General features: G+C 39.8%; 1 protein-coding gene across 1 annotated transcript; it reads right to left on the minus strand.

Annotated features, from left to right (window-relative positions):
* Positions 1-9383: 9383 nt before the first annotated feature.
* On the minus strand, positions 9384-10970 carry LOC124299519 (ATP-dependent DNA helicase pif1-like). Its single transcript, XM_046752776.1, has one exon. The coding sequence runs from the start codon at positions 10968-10970 to the stop codon at positions 9384-9386; it is 1587 nt and encodes a 528-aa protein (XP_046608732.1).
* Positions 10971-17333: the final 6363 nt, after the last annotated feature.

Here is a 17333-nt window from a genome sequence, read left to right on the forward strand (position 1 = left end):
CCAAAATTCATTCATCCATCGATTCCACAATTCATTCATTCCAGGTGTATATTGTTCAAAATAGTGTATATTGTTAAAACTGGTGGATATTGTTGGAATTATAAATAATTTTAAATGACTGTCTTTCGTCAAGGCACTATATTTTTTGATTTCACTTTTATTGTTTCTTCGTTTTATATCGTCTCTCTTTAAAATTTTGTTCGGCTTTTGGAGTGTTTAATTATTAATTTGAAATGTTCGTCCTCGTGGCTAAGATTTACTTTATTATTATTAGTTCGTCGATTTTCGATCGGTTACGACTTGGTTACAGAGAGAGAAACCTCCGCACCTCCTTCCTTCTGGAGAGACGTAGACCAAGCAACCTTTCTTCTTAAATTTGTGAACAGGTGCTCCACTCCCTGGGTCCAACCTGATCCGATCGTACCGTGTTCATTGCGCGGTCATATTTGAATCATTACAAGATACTGAACGCTAGGGGCTGCTTTAGCCCCGGCTAAAGCAGTCTTCATGCTCCGTTCCTCCTCGAGACCAGTCGGACTGGATCCATCCTTTGGGGTTATATTTAAGGTTTCAGGTATTGGCAACTCCGCGCTTGTCTTTGAAGTTGATCATCTTATTGATCCTTGTTTACTGAACGAACCAAATGTTTCAACAGTCGTTTTTCTAATTCAGCGATTATCGGATTACCAACTTCTGTATACAAGAAAAAATGAGTACGTCCCAAAAAATGACTCCGGGCAGTCGTATTACATATAAATGAGATTAACTGCGGAAAATGGTGTGGATATATGAAAATCCAAGTAATTGGTCACTTATGCGTCATATGTTTTTATTCATTGACGTCAACACGAAACATATATATTTATTCAACTTTGAATAATGATATGAAATATATGCTATACTACATAACTTGAAAATACATAACAATATCAGTCTGTATGGTGCTCTAACACGACGTGAGTGATTTTCGAGTGATCAAGTGGTATATACGTACTATCAAGGCTAGAAAACTATTTCACATATCTCGTAAACTACACAGTTATTGTTAGAAATATTCTGTTACCTATATCAGGCAATCGCTGATAGTATACTGTGGCGTGGATTTTTCTGCACCTCGATCACTCGGAGAAAATGACCGAGAACTTACCTCGTACACAATAAATCGGCGTCCACGATGTACCCTGGACCTAAAACAATACCGCGAGATTTGTTGGGCGCCTGGCGTGATTAACACGCCTCGAAATCGGTAATGCGAAATATCGCGACCATATACTCGATAGCTCAGTACCGCGGAGAGGGGAGGGGTAAATTTTGGGTAGAGAGAGATGTAACACAAGTAAGCCAATGCGTGGTTTGGCCAAATCACTATAAAATTCCAATAATATATTTCTCGTTAGCGATGTTACAAAAAAAATTAAAAATAAAAATAATCATACGACTGCGCAAGTCGTCCTTCGCGATTCCAAATACAACGGGTTAAATTTAATCCAAAAGAAATAAGAAAGGGAGAAACAAACAAAATAAAAAAAATGAATAAATCTAGGAGACCTCTACGGCCTTCTGGCGCTAGTCGCCGTCTTAACAATACCTTAACTCGCAAAAACCAAAAACAAAATCGGACTCGACGCGCTGCCCGCGATCGGCCTCAACTACGACGCTACTCGTCACTTAATTATAAACCGCTAAACAAAAACGTAATCTAGATCATACTCGACGCGCTAATCGCAATTCTGATTAAATCTAGCTGGTATCTTATTTCTACGGGCGCTAGTCGCCACCTTGCCGATGCACAATAATTCATAAACTAAATCAAAAAGACGTGACTCGACGCGCTAACCGCGACCAAATTAATCACTCTAGGAAGCTTTTCTGATCGTGCGAGTGTATAGCGTATTATGACGCATCCGAGCTCCAGTCGTAGTCTCTATTCCCTCTAAGTTCACCACCCTTTTTACGTACGCAGACTCGACGAGACCCTGTGCAGCGGAATTTGGCCGCACTCAATTTCACTCCGAAATTGTTCCCCACGCGAAACCGTGACTCGACGCGAGACTTTACAAGGATCCCCTTGACTCTACACGTTATCGCGAAACTCAGGCTACGGTCATCCTCAAGGAGATCGGCAAACAGATTTCGAGCGCTACTCTAACTCTAAGATTGCGTGGGCCGACCGTTTATCGGTGTGCCAATTTAACTTGCGCTCGAAATATACCCGCAAAGAATTATAAGCGCTTACCGCTCCTCAGCCACACCAAAAATCCTCCTACGCCCGTCTCAGCCATCACAACCACACAGTATCTTTGCTTTTTCTTTTTTTTATTTAACTTCCTCGCCACGCAACTATCGCTACCGGTCGCCAGGACGCAAGTGACGAGTCCTGCTAATCGGAGCCGCAATTCGAACATGCCCCGAACATAGGCGTCATCCATAGTCAAAATTTTCCCGCTCGCATTGGGGTTCTCGTTACGCAATTCTTACAATCTAGCGTATCGCTATCGTTGGATTCCGCTGTCGCGGGGTGTTGATTGGCTGACCAGTCTCGTGTACCCCGTAGCTTGGCAGTTGCGTGGTGATGACTTCGCGAGGGCACCTGTCGTCAGTTGGGCGACGGAGGGGGGGGGCTACGGCTCGCCGGCCACCAACGGGAATCTCGTCCGCCTTGGATTCCCTCGCGGCAGAGCTCTCCGTTGACGCTCTCTCCGTAGCCTCGTGCGAGGCCCTCCTTTCGTCGCGATCCGCCGCGATTGCCATCCAGTAACGTCGTTTTGACTTGCTGCCGATCCCCTGTCCGAAGCCGCATTTACTCGCCACCCAAAAAAAAATAAACAAAAATCCTGAAAAGTCTTATTCGCTAAACCGGCGATGGTCCCCTCTTAGAGTCTCGGATGCGTGACTGTTGTCCTGGCGCTCTTTTTCGAAATGAGCCGCGGTCTACTTCGCGTGCTCCCTAAGTCGGTGGTCCGTCTAGAGTTCGGGGAGCCGTGTGGAACGCGCAGTAAAACTGCCACGTTACAATACCTTGAAGTGTAAAAGAAAAAATGTAATATTTTTTATCTCAAAATTCAATTAAAAAATATTATTTGAAATGACGACAAATAGATGCTGTCCCAAGTTTCGTCATTTCGAACTATTTAATCACGTACTACATTCTTCGATAAGATTCCATCGGCCGCTGGAGGTGTTTTATAATCTATTGAGTGAAAAGGTTTTAACCAGTGTTGTAAAGATTCGCGAAGACGCGCTGAGCTTTCTTCGTAAGCAACGCTACTTCCACCTATTTATTGCCAAGGTCGAAAATAATTACGTAGATATAAAATATACAATATGGCCGCGAGCGGAGGAGTCCTGGACCCTGGGGGTGGTGACAGACAAGTTTGTGGTTACTGTGAGGGTGAAGTAAAAACGAAGTATTTAGAATGTGAAGAATATGGAACTCCGTTTTACAACAGTTGCGTAAAAAGAGCGAGAACCGCGGGAGATAAGAGCAAATTACAGTGCTGCGCTTAAAAATAGGTTACGTACGAGCCGAATGAGAGTGTTATTATAGGCGAGGATGGCAAAGTGGACGGAAAAAGCCCAGTATGGAGGGAAAACGTCATACTGCGGAAACTAGTAAGAGAAATGGAAAGCAAGAACAAGTCGCTGATCGACAAAGTGAGAGAGCCCGAAGAGATGCTAAGAACAAGGGACAGAGCCCCATCCTCCTACGCTAGTGCACTGAAAATCGGAACGCAAACGAGCAGCTTATCGAGGAACATACACTGAGAGAAATCTATAGTTGTGTCAACTATTTTTCTACTATAAAAAGTAGCAATTAAACGGACTTGAACCGAATTATAGTATACGTAACCTCACTAAAGAAGAGTTGATGCAACTAAAATTTCTAGTTGATATCACTATTTGCTCAACTATTTCGAGATAGTAAGGAGTACTATAACCTTGGCAACTAAAAAAATTAAGTTCAACGTACCATTGTTGTGCGACATGAACAAATGGACAGATTAGCATGTATGACCATTTTTTATTGTGCTCATGACAGTATCGTGCGGTTTTGACCATTAGGGTATATAGTTGCTCGCATTAGACCAAACAGTTGCACTGACTTTTAATGATTGCTGTGCCAACCGATAAAATTCGTGTTACCAAATACATGATAACGTAAATTCAACGACTTCGTGAAGTTACCGTAACTCCAGTCTAATGTCAGTATCATCCTCATTCAATAGTACACTAAAATTTGAAAAAACGCTTCCACAACAACATTTTGTAGGTTTTGGAACTGCATCGTATGGTTGCATTTACGATAATGTATAATTGTTTCAGATATTATAATAATTACCTGTAGTATCGAGATTAGTAGTACGGACTATTTTGAATTGGCGCGTTAATTCCGCAGGATAGTTACTTTCGCCATATGTTATGTGATGTCTTCATACAGCAAGAATGTTCGTAACAACTATTTGAAATAATTATAGCAACTACTATAAGTGGGTTGGTATAAGAGCTACACACAGTATATTCGATTTTTTTTTAAACTCAATTCAACTTTTTTGTATAATTGTATCTACGTGGACATAATCGTTCAGCTGATTTCGTGACACGATTACGGGTACATGTTTGAAAGTTGAACCAACTACACTTCTCGCAAAAATTAAGGGAACAACAAAATTTTCGAAATTTTTTGGTGATTTTCAACAGGCTGTATTTCAGTGAAAAATGGTCGTACAAGAAATAAAAAAACAAAGCTTTTGAAGCTTGAAGACTCTAGTTTTTGAATTTTTCGGTTAAAAATTTTTCGAAGCACTATTCGCCATGCAATCCTTGGATAAAGCACGAAGAAAAAATTTTCAAAATTTTTTACATTTTTTTTTTCGCTCTACGGGCATGGAAAAATTTTTCCGAGCTAAACCAATGCATAGGTCGCATTGCCTGTTTATTCAGCTCCAAGATGCTTTTTTTTAAACCTCGATACGACCATTTGTCTTCGAGATATCGAATTTTGAATGCCAAAGGATCCTTTTTCACTCAACTGCCGATATCTCTGGAACTACTGGTCGCACAGCAAGCCGAAGGGCAGTTTCTTTTTCTGCAGAAAATTTCCTACATAAATCTGTCATGGTTGATGTCAAAAAAAATTTTTTTCCACCTGTAGCGTTAACGTGAAAAAACAGCAAAAAAATGCCATTTTGCCTTTTTTTGGATAATCGACTGTATCTTCGTCAATATTGGGGGAAAAGCTTAAGTTAGAAGAAAATTTTATAGCCTAATGTACCCCAAAGGTCCCTCTAAATCGGTAGATTGATCGGTTCAGCGGTTTTCCTGGACCGATTGATTGAAATTTTGAAAAAATTAAGAGAACAAGGTCCCTTAAGAAACAAAAACCTTGTTCCCTTGATTTTTTCAAAATTTCAATCAATCGGTCCAGGAAAACCGCTGAACCGATCGATCTACCGATTAAGGGGGACCTTTGGGGTACATTAGGCTGTAAAATTTTCTTCTAACCTAAGCTTTCCCCCCAATATTGACGAAGATACAGTCGATTATCCAAAAATTCCTTAAGAAACAAAAACCTTGTTCCCTTAATTTTTTCAAAATTTCAATCAATCGGTCAAGGAAAACCGCTGAACCGATCGATCTACCGATTTAGGGGGACCTTTGTGGTACATTAGGTTGTAAAATTTTCTTCTAACCTAAGCTTTCCCCCCAATATTGACGAAGATACAGTCGATTATCCAAAACAAGGCAAAATGGCATTTTTTTGCTCTTTTTTCACGTTAACGCTACAGGTGGAAAAAATTTTTTATTGACATCAACCTTGACAGATTTTTGTAGGAAATTTTCTGCAGAAAAAGAAACCGCCCTTCGGCTCGCTGTGCAACCAGTAGTTCTAGAGATATCGGCAGTTGAGTGAAAAAGGATCCTTTGGCATTCAAAATTCGATATCTCGAAGACAAATGGTCGTATCGAGGTTTAAAAAAAAGCATCTTGGAGCTGAATAAACAGGCTATGCGACCTATGCATTGGTTTAGCTCGGAAAAAATTTTCCATGCCCGTAGAGCGAAAAAAAAAATGCAAAAAATTTTGAAAATTTTTTCTTCGTGCTTTATCAAAGGATTGCATGGCTAATAGTGCTTCGAAAAATTTTTAACCAAAAAATTCAAAAATTAGAGTCTTCAAGCTTCAAAAGCTTTGTTTTTTTATTCCTTGTACGACCATCTTTCACTGAAATACAGCCTGTTGAAAATCACTAAAAAATTTCGAATATTTTGTTGTTCCCTTAATTTTTGCGAGAAGTGTATTACAATCGCTGTGATATAAAAGCTACACGTAGTGAATTCAACTTTTTTTTACAGTAAATTCAATTTTTTTTTAACCTCTAGACGGCCGGCATCACTACTTTAGCCGGGTTTTTGGGGTCACTGATCACGAATCCATTGTCAGAATTCCAAAATTCCAAGATGGCGGCCCTGTACTGCGCATGCGCAGTTGGAAAATTGGTCCCAAATGGGATTCCTGCGTTGACGCTTATTCCTGGGGGTTTTTGGGGTCGCTGATCACGAATCTGTTGTCAGAATTTCAAAATTCCAAGATGGCCCTGTACTGCGCATGCGCATTGGAAAATTGCTCCCAAATAGGATTGCTGAGATGAAATTTGTTCCTAGCGTGACTACGAAGACTTTCTCTTAGCGTCACCCAGGGCTGACGACGTGGACGTGGGAAGATTTTTAGCCCTGTTACGTCCAGCATACCACTTCTCTCTATTTTTCCTACTCGCTAACTCTCCCACAGTTCTTACATTAATCTCATGGTCTCTGTCCTGTCCTCTTATCTCTACGCAGTCTCACGCTATTCACTATCGCGCTTACTCATCAAATTCCATTCCCTACTTCTAGCATTGTCACACCTTTTCTGCACCCGTACGTTTCACGTCTCGAGGGACACTCCTATTCTGACTCTCGACAACTCCACATCTAGACTTCTTATATATCTTTTCGTACCACACAATTCATTCCTACCGGTATCTCAAGTTCTACGCAATAAACATATAATCGATACATCAAACATACTCAAGTTTATTCAATCCTCATCCTGATTTCCGGTTGACCTGAAACGTAAAAGCGAAGCCAACCAGGTTACTCCTTCCGCTCAGGAGTAAACTCTACTCACGGACGTAACAGCCCCATTTTTTTTTTCACATTTTTTAATTTTTTTTATTCCCTATATTTTTTTACCCTCAGGATGTTGTATTTTTAGCAGTGAACACCTCTTTGCGTGTGATACTGTTCAAAGCAAGGGAGTGCACACAATGCAACTTGACACTTACCACAACAATATTTTGTTCGTCTCCTCACTTTTGATGCACGGCACATTGCACATTCTTTTGTAGACTTTGATTGAGTCGGAAAATGTCGACCTGTAAGTCGGGAAGGAGGGGGTTCAAGTTCTGCTTGGACTGTGCTATCAACACCTAGCAAAGACGATATGACTTTGATTCAAAAATCGGCGAACGAAATTGCTCCTTGCAATTTATACAAAGCATGGGTATTATCAATATGAGATCAATGAGATGGAAAAATAATTTCCTATACCATTTGAAAGATTTCGTAATTGACGCAGTTATCTCTAACTGCCGGTCAACATTATCAACTCCCATATTCTTATTATCTTATAATCAATGATGCAACTAGGTTTTATCTCTTCACCAGTTACAAAATCTTGCTTGCCGCTGGAAGCGTATTTCAATCGGGATACCGTTCTAATAATCTGGACGTCTTTTTTCTCTTGCCATTTCGATGCCAACCAAATCATATTGTGTCCTACTTGAGTTTCCCCTTTCTGTAATTTTTCTGTGAATTTCGGTAGTCCAGATCTATTTTTTCTCACTGTGCCACATAGACCTGTATCTTTTTCGTGTAAAAATTCAGCTAGTGCAGGGGAAGAGTACCAGTTGTCCACAAAAACAATATGACCCTTACCAAAATAGGGTCTCAAAAAATGGGCAACGACATCCCCTGAAAAAATGCCCAAGCCAAATTTGTCATAGTCTGTGTCTGCCCCGGTAGAGACTATAAAACCCAATACGAAACCACTCTGGCAGTCCACTATTTCGAAAATTTTTATTTCGAAGCGACGTCTCTTCAACGGTAGAAACTGCTTGAAACGCAATCTCCCTTTCCATAAGAGGAGACTTTCATCTATACACAAGTTTCTCCCTGGCCGCAGAAAGTTTGCAAATTTTGTATTCAGATTATCAATGATGGTTTTGATTTTTTCGGTGGGTGATTCAAGAGGGTTACATTATTCTGGAAATGTAAAAATCGTAGAATTTGTTCGAACTGATTTTGAGGCATTCTTTGGTGGAATATAGGAGTAACCAACAACGGATTGCGGCTCCAGTAATCGTCGAGGGCAACTTTTTTGACGTGCTCCATCAAAATAGTTGAGCCCGAAAATTTTTTCAACTTGTCTTTTCCTAAATCTTCCCAAGCTTTCATTTTTTGGCGGGCCGGTTCAGGATTTTGGGACTAATGGAGATTTCTTTCTCGGACAATGACTTCTAATAAATTATCATCCATAAACAGGTCAAAATAATCTATGGTGTGACATTTTGAAATGTTTACGGGCGTAGAGAATTCACGTTGTCCCTGTTAAAAGTTTCTGTAGTAGATCCACAAAATTCATCCGAATCCGTTCCAAATCCTGTGAATTTGCAGGATTCCTATACGACCCCATCGAAAATTGGAACGAACCAGATGGATTCCATCGGACATTTGCACTAGGGGTGATTACAAATTAAAAATGCGGATTATTACGCATCGCTCTTCTACCTGCTGTTCATTTGACGGCACTATAGTATGGCCAACACACAATTCTAATTACTGTCGCCACTTGTACATTGTACGCGTGTAGCATATTCGATCAGATTGTATGGTTTGATGAAGTAGTCGGATTGCAGAACAGTTTTCATCTACAGAATAAGGCAGGGCATAAAAATCAGTTACTAGATATAGTTTATACGAACATATTTATTTGTACTTTCAAGTTTACATTTAAATGTATGAATTTAAAACACATCACATACATTTACATGGAATATACAGATTCATATTTGCACAGAGTCCTGGATGCTACATATATATATATATACTAGCGGACCCGACAGACTTCGTCCTGTCAAGAATATTTGTAATGTGGCAGTTTTTTGTTCCTACCTATTTTATAGTCGGGGCAAAAAATTCTCCTGAACAGAACCGTCCACCCTGGTGATAGGGCGTTGTGAATAAAAAATAATTAAATAAAATATATATAAGCATTTAAAAGTAAGTAATCGCTTTATTGTTAATCATGTGAATCATAATTATAAACAAAAATCAGTTTTATTTTTATTGTAGTGCTTTGTGATATACGATGTTTTTTGTTTGATTACCTGGCGCATAGACAAACAAATCTGATAGTTTTCCGATACGGGAACAGGCAACATACAATTGACCATGTGAGAAACATGGGTTTTCCAGATTAATACCACAAACACTTAATGATTGCCCCTGGGACTTGTTTATGGTCATAGCAAAAGCAAGCCGCACTGGAAACTGTAGTCGTTTAAACTCAAATGGCACATCAGTCGGAATCATTGGGATGCGCGGTATGAGAACATCTTCTCCTCTATACTTTCCTTTCAGTATAGTTGCTTCTATCACATTGTTTAGTAATTTTTTTATCGCTAACCGTGTGCCGTTGCAAAGACGCGGTTGGTTGATGTTTCGCAACATTATAACTACCGATCCAACCTTTAATTGAAGATTGTGAGGTGGCAATCCTGGCAAATCCAGCGAGTTTAAGAATTCCGGTGGATAGTTGACTACATCATCTTGATTAGTAGCCGAATCAACTGATTTATATGTCCTCGATTCGCCTGTAATTTGTTCTTGAATTTTTAAATTTAATTCATTTACATTTATGTTTTTCGCAGCCAATATAGCTCGTTCGCTCAACCATTCATGGTTTCTGTAATTTTGAGAAACATCTGGATACACCTTCTGAATAAGTTCATCTTTTGATCGAGTTAACTGACAAAAACTTTGAGGAAAGTTAATGCAGCCAGTCAACATGTCTATAGGAAATTTGCCATTACCAATGTCAATGAGTTGTTTAGAGAATATTTTTCCAAATTGGTCATTTTGCAACTCGACACGCATATTCTTGCTTAAATGAAGTACTTTGACATGTTTCCACAAATTGGAGGACTTTAGACATGCATTGAGTTCATCAGCTGGCGTTGATCGTGGAATCACTGGCAATGTTTGACGAAAATCTCCTGCTAATAAAATCATTGCACCACCAAATCGGTTATGATTGCTCCGTAGATCTTTTAAGGTTCTGTCTAAAGCCTCCAAAGATTTTTTATGTGCCATCGTGGATTCATCCCAAACAATCAATTTACATTGCTGTAAAACCTTTGCCATTGCAGAGTTCTTCGAAATGTTGCAGGTTGGAGTTTCATTGCTTTGCATATTTAATGGCAATTTTAGTGCTGAATGGGCTGTTCGACCACGTTCAAGCAAAGTTGCTGCGATTCCCGACGAAGCGAGTGCAAGTGCAATTTTATTTTGTGAGCGAATCGTTGCTAATATTAATGAAATCAAAAAAGTTTTTCCTGTACCACCAGGTGCATCTAAGAAGTAAATTCCTCCAGTTTCATCATTTGTTACTTTCATAAGAGTATCAAATACATACTTCTGTTGTTCATTCAACAGTGGAAGATTCATTTGAATTAATTCTTTCAAAGTATTAAGATCATACAGTTTTTCTCGATGCAATTCTTGGTTAAAAGCATCATGCATTGGACGATTGGGCGCGGCCAGGCCTAATTGAATTAATAGTTTGTTTGACATCATCAAGCACATGTCCTCAATTGAAATCAATGCTTCGTTGTAAATTTCTTCACTGATTTGTATATTTGGATTCCCCATTCTATTCCGTATTTGATACAAAATATCATCACACATATAATCTTTGTACTTGATCCACAAATCAATTGGGTTTGATGGGAAGCATGTAGATATGATTATAGAAAACAATGTTCGTATTTGATGAGCGTGTGATGATATTACAGCATCATTGAGAGTTTGATCCCAATGAGCGTCATTTTCTAGCAATTGCAAACGTTGACAGGCTTCTCTGTAAGATCCACACAATGCACCATTAACAGTTCGTAAATGTTGGAATGATGTTGGGCCACGTACATTGACTAATAGCAGTCGTAAATAAAAACATTCATCATTGCTTGGATGTACTGAATAAATTCGACCAATCGCATCGGTGGAATACACATCTGGGTATCCTGGAAGTGGTTTTCCTTGTTTCCGTCGTATAAATCTCCTTGAGGATTGATTCCAAGTATAATATTTTGGCATTTCAGAATATAGCAATGTTTGTGCAAAATCATCGTTTTGGCATGTCTCAAAAAAACTGGTTAATGTAGTAGATGGTGGCTGAGCAGCTCTTTGTACTGCGTTCTGTGCTGTAAAATACACTCTTTGTCCATTTTCTAAATGCACAGCTAAGTGAACAACAGAAGGGTGTCTCTCATGAATAGGAAAAGAAAATATTCGCTAAACTGCTTCATTACTACTAACATAGCGGCCCATTTGGTATTGGGTAACTTCATCATTGGAATTCTCTGCACCAATTCCAATCACAGCCATATCACTCCCTTTGGTTACATATTTGCAAATGTATTTAATAGATTTCACTGAATGGCAAGATTCAACGTTGATGTGTGCTTTAAAGGTCTTTGATAAAATGGGTGAATATGGAACAATCCAACGATTATCTATTTCAATATCTTGTTGATTGTGAGATTATAGAAATAACAAAAATATATTATTTATGAGATTATACATAAGACCAAAACATATTTAATTCTGGGAATCTAGCTTCACCAGTCCGACGTCCGATTTTCCTTCTTTACAACAATTAAATAATCGAATATCGGTTCACTAACCGTACAATCCCTACAGGGCGAAATTACAAATTATGAGATTATACAAATAACCAAATATATTTAATTCTGGGAATCTAGCTTCACCAGTCCGACGTCCGATTTTCTTTCTTTACGACAATTAAATATTAGAATATCGGTTCACTAGCCGTACAATCCCTACAGGGCGAAATTACAATGGTCTGAGCAACTTATCTTTTCTAGATGCCTCGTCGATCGTTGGCTCTTTCTTTTAGACTCCGGGGACTCTCGGATGGTGATTTGGCGGAGAATTAATTGGTGGAATCTCCCGATGTTCAACTCGATCGGGATGGGCCGTCCGTATCCAGTCCACGTTACCCTCCCTTCCTCCTTCTCCAGTTCTTATGAATTGGCACGCGTCTGATCTCTTCAACGTCCCCGGAGAGAAAGAGAAAGAGATCTCGTGGTCCCCGAAAATCTTACCCCTTTCGCTGGCCGAGCGACTACCGCGAACGTCTCGGCTATTAACGCTACTCGACGCCGCGTCACCGATCTCCTCTAATTTGCCATCTTAGTGGCCTAATAAGGCCGCGAATATTTGAACTGGGCATCGGCACTTACATGATTTAATTTGACAATTGTTGATCTTCCATTGTCTGCTGTCGATCGGCGACGATACAGTGGATAACCGTCATTACCAGTAATTGTTTCCGATATTAATGTACGTGGATATCGTTTTGAACATTTACCATCCATCTTACACGGTGAATTTTGATTAAGAGTTCCACAGGGACCATGTATCATGTTTTTGATAACTACCTCATGCAATCCAGGATCTACTCGTACATTAGGGATTTCAGCTGATATCACTGCATCAACTTCATTTGGCCTTATCTTTTCAACCAACCAAATCAAAATGTGTGCATGTGGCAATCCTCGTTTTTGCCACTCCACAGTATACATCCAGCAGCGTGTCTCACCAAACACATAATGTTTTACGATGAAATCCATTAAAGATTTCAACTTTTGTCTAAAGACTCTGGCTGTAATATCATGACGATCAATGGGTGATTGCCCAGGAAATAACTCCTGCTTGATTCCTATCCAGTACGGATTACATGTAAATGTGATGAACAAATCTGCTGTACCATAATGACGAACATACGACATGGCATCTTGAGCATATTCGTGCATATGTCGAGGGCTTCCGATGTATGTTGCTGGAAGAATAGTCATCCGACCAACATTCTGTGCATTTCCATCAGTATTAATCGCATCTCGAAGGTGAATATACTCTTCAGATCGGAGTTTGGTCTGATTCAACCTGATGAATGTTAATCTCTCCGTTTCAATTTTAACATACATGTCAACAACATATTTGTGATATAATCGCCGACATTTCAATATATTATTGTCTTCATTTTCCCGGATCATTAGGCGGTATGAATAATAGTTCATTGAACTGACTTTTTTGTTGGTTTCAGAACCAGTAAATAGATTTTGTTTTAATAACATTGAAATATAAAATTAAAATTCATTAAACAGCGTGTCCCTCCGACTTTGACCCAGCGGGAAAACATGGCTTTAAAAATCCTTCTGAACAACTTTCCCAAAGTAATCATCGTCGAAATAAGCTTTTGAAAATTCATGTGTTCAGACAAAAATTTCAGTCACCTGATAAACTTAGGATGAAAAATATTTTTTTAAAGTTCATATTTCAACTATTGTTATTTTGAGAGAGTTGTTCAGATTTATTTTTAAAGGCCATAGTTTCCCGCTGGGTCAAAGTCGGAGGGACACGTTGTATAGTGACTTAGATATTATCGCCATAGCTAAACTAATATTTTAATTACCTGTAATGGGATTTATCATTTTTATTGAGAAATCATAGCCATCTTCACCTTGCCAAAATATAATAGGATATTGCAGTGCATCATATGAGCGGTGTGTTTCCTTTATACGTTGTAATTGATCATTCCGACGATGTAAAACAACATCACGGGATTCCAAGTTTTCCCCAACTACAACGATAGCAACTTCATCAATAGTTGGTGCATTAAAACGTCTTGCATGTTGACCCGCAGGTGTTTTATCAGCTCTGATTACAATTTTGTGATTATCAGATGGCATCAGATCCAGTGCAGTTTTAAACAATATAATCAATTGATCGTGTTCATGAAATAAAGTTTGTAATTGTTCTACAATAGACCTCTTTACTAAATTGTTATGTGCACAACGCAGATCAATTTCTTGTGGTGAATTGCCCATAAAATAAATTTGCAGGAATTTGTAGTTGCTATCTGACACTGGTAATAGTGAACCTGCTCTGTGATATATTTGGCCTTGTATCTGTAAATTAAAAAAAAATATTATGTTTGTACCAAACACTATAAAATAAAATAAATGAGCAATGTGGGGTATAAATTTATGGATTGTCAATGATCAAATTTAAATAATATTTGCTCTTAAAAATTATATCTGTCTCCTAATTTGAATCACCAAACAATATTTCATATGCTTAGGTACCTCAATATGTAATATTTTGTTGTAACTAATATCTATCATCAAATAATTATATTGGGTTTCAAAATAATAAAAGTGTCACTAAAACTGAATCACCAAACAATATGATGACTAAGTGATGATTATGATCTTATGATTAAGAAATTGAAGATTAGTGACACATCTTAACTTAGGTGACAGAAAATATTGTTCGCTAAAATAATTATGAATAACTGCTATAATACATACCTTGAAAGTTGGCATAAAATTTTCCCGAACTACATTTGTTGCCCCAAATGAAGTCATTTGAAAGCAATTGTTATATTGTTGGATATTTGTCCAAAAATGTATGGAATCTGTTCCTATTCCTGAAACCAATGAGTTCAATGGCTCTGGTGGTGGATCCAATGGTATCAATTTCACTTTACCATTTGCGCAACACAATCCATTGGCTTCGTTTTTGTATTTCAATGCCTTACAATGTGAGCAAACAGAGTTCGTAGAACCAATAACAACACATTGGTAGTTACTGTAGTCAATTGACACATCGTAATTGAAAGCAGCTCGATTCAAACTTGCGCGATTATTAGTTGAATGTCGCGCTTGCGCTTCACGCGTTTGTGATATCCGAATTCTTTCACGTTCATTTCGGTCGTCACGTTCTTGTGCACTATGATTAGATCGGTAATTAGCTTGGTTTGTAGCATTTTGGGTTCTTCTACCTAAATTGCTTCGTCTTATAGGAGGCATATCAAATATAAATTATTGTGTCACATGCAATATTGAGTGATCATAGGTAACTAAACACTCTGCACAAAACACGATATACGAATTTGTTTCGTGTATCAGACAGTATCAGTTGACAAAAGCAAACTCAGTAGAATAAGTAACAGAAAATCCAAGAAAACAACACTTGTACACCGGCAAATCGACATCGACGGTTTTTTTTTTCTATTTTGTGACTATTCAATTTGGTCGGGTCCGCGATATCACTTTTGTTGAGTTTCGGAACGCGGCATTAAATCCTCCAACGATGTATTCTGTGCTCCAACGCACACACGCACACTGTATTGATATGATTGAATTTCAACTTTGTATAGCGGTAATAAAGTGGAAATTGACTCTCTGACGTTAGAAACACACCTACATTGCTTAAACAACAGTGAGTGCTTGTAATTTGATATGAACTTTATACAATAGCAATAGAGCTCAAATTGACTCAACGTTTTAGTTAGAAAACGTTTGTATGAGAAAAAGAAAAGGGCTGTTTTTACGGTTTTTCCGGCAATTATTCAAATTTCTCTCGCCGTAACAACCATCCTTGAACTTCAACGAACATTTAAAAAAAAGAATTGGCCAAATTGGCCCAGGAGTTGTTGAGTTATGCGCTTACCAACACATTTTGCGATTCATTTTTATATTATAGATATATATATAAATTGTGACGTGGATTTTTCCCGCTCTTCGGTCACTCGGGGAAAATGACCGAGAACTTACCTCGTGCACAATAAATCGGCGTCCACGATGTACCCTGGATCTAAAACAATATCGCAAAATTTGTTGGACACCTGGCGTGATTAATACGCTTCAAAATCGGTAATGCGAAATACCGCCACCATATACTCGATAGCTCAGTACCGCGGACAGGGAAGGGATAATTTTTGGGTAGAGAGAGATGCAACACAAGTAAGCCAACGCGTGGTTTGGCAAAATCACTATAAAATTCCAATAATGTATTTCTCGTCAGCGATATTAGAAAAAAAAGAATAAAAATAAAAATAATAGAACTACTGCGAAAGTCGTTCTTCGCGATTCCAAATACAAATGCTTAAATTTAATCCAAAAGTAACAAGAAAGGGAGGAACAAACAAAAAAATAAAAAAAACAAAAGCCTGTAATATCTTGGTTGCAATGCGCTATTTCGTCCCTGTCGATGCTCGGGTGCGTGACTCCAGTTCTGGCGCTCTCTAGGATTATTTCGCGACTCGATTTTCGAAACCCTGATTGCGGGATCTCGCCCAGGGTTCAGGGAGTCTCTCGTAACAGGCAGGCCTAACCGAACTGCCACGTTACATCTCCTTCCCCCCAGACGGAACGTGGGGTGCCAGAGCGCCAGCGCTGCATCCCGCGAGCCGAACGTCGCGAGGTGACCGCAAGCTCGAAGTAACCACACGCTATTGCGCGGTACTCACCGAGAACCCCCTCCCAAGAGGACGATAAAACAACAAAAAAAAACACAAAAAAAAACTTTTCTCTTCCGTATGGCCAGACGCCCACTCGCCTGCCCTCCGGGATTCTTCGCGAGCTCAACTGGTCCCCTTCCTTACGCCAAGGTTGTCTAGGGGAGCCCTCTAATTCGCTACCAGACCTGAAATTTTTCTCAAAGCCCGCCACCTGAGGTCTAGGAAAGAAAGCGGACGCCATTTATATTCGATAAATCAATCTTTATTCTTATTGTAAAAGGTCAAAAAAAGTTTCGCGTGGCCTAGCCGCGTCGTCCCGGCCGGCCTCGATCCTGGCCCCGGCCGGTCGCGGACGCTACAATCCGCCGTCGTAGGGTCTCCGCTTCCCCGACGAACTCGTCGGCCCTCGCGAGTTGGGGGGGGGGGGGGGGGGTTCGGCGGGGCATCCTCCCTCGCAATAGGGGATGGCGGGACCGGCGTCTCCTTCGCAATGGGGGATGGCGGGACCGGCGTCTCCCTCGCCACTGAGGCTGGTGGGACAGGCGTCCTCTTCGCGACGGGGACTGGCGAGACTACCAGCGTCATCAGGGGGGGGATTTGCATGGATGGCTGGGGGCGGGAGAAGGGAGCCCCTGCCCGGTCGGCTCGGTTGATCGTGGCAGCTCGGGCAGAAGGGCTTGGCACAG

This window comes from Neodiprion virginianus, chromosome 3 (genome assembly GCF_021901495.1).
Source record: "Neodiprion virginianus isolate iyNeoVirg1 chromosome 3, iyNeoVirg1.1, whole genome shotgun sequence".
Taxonomy (NCBI): Eukaryota; Metazoa; Arthropoda; class Insecta; order Hymenoptera; family Diprionidae; genus Neodiprion; species Neodiprion virginianus.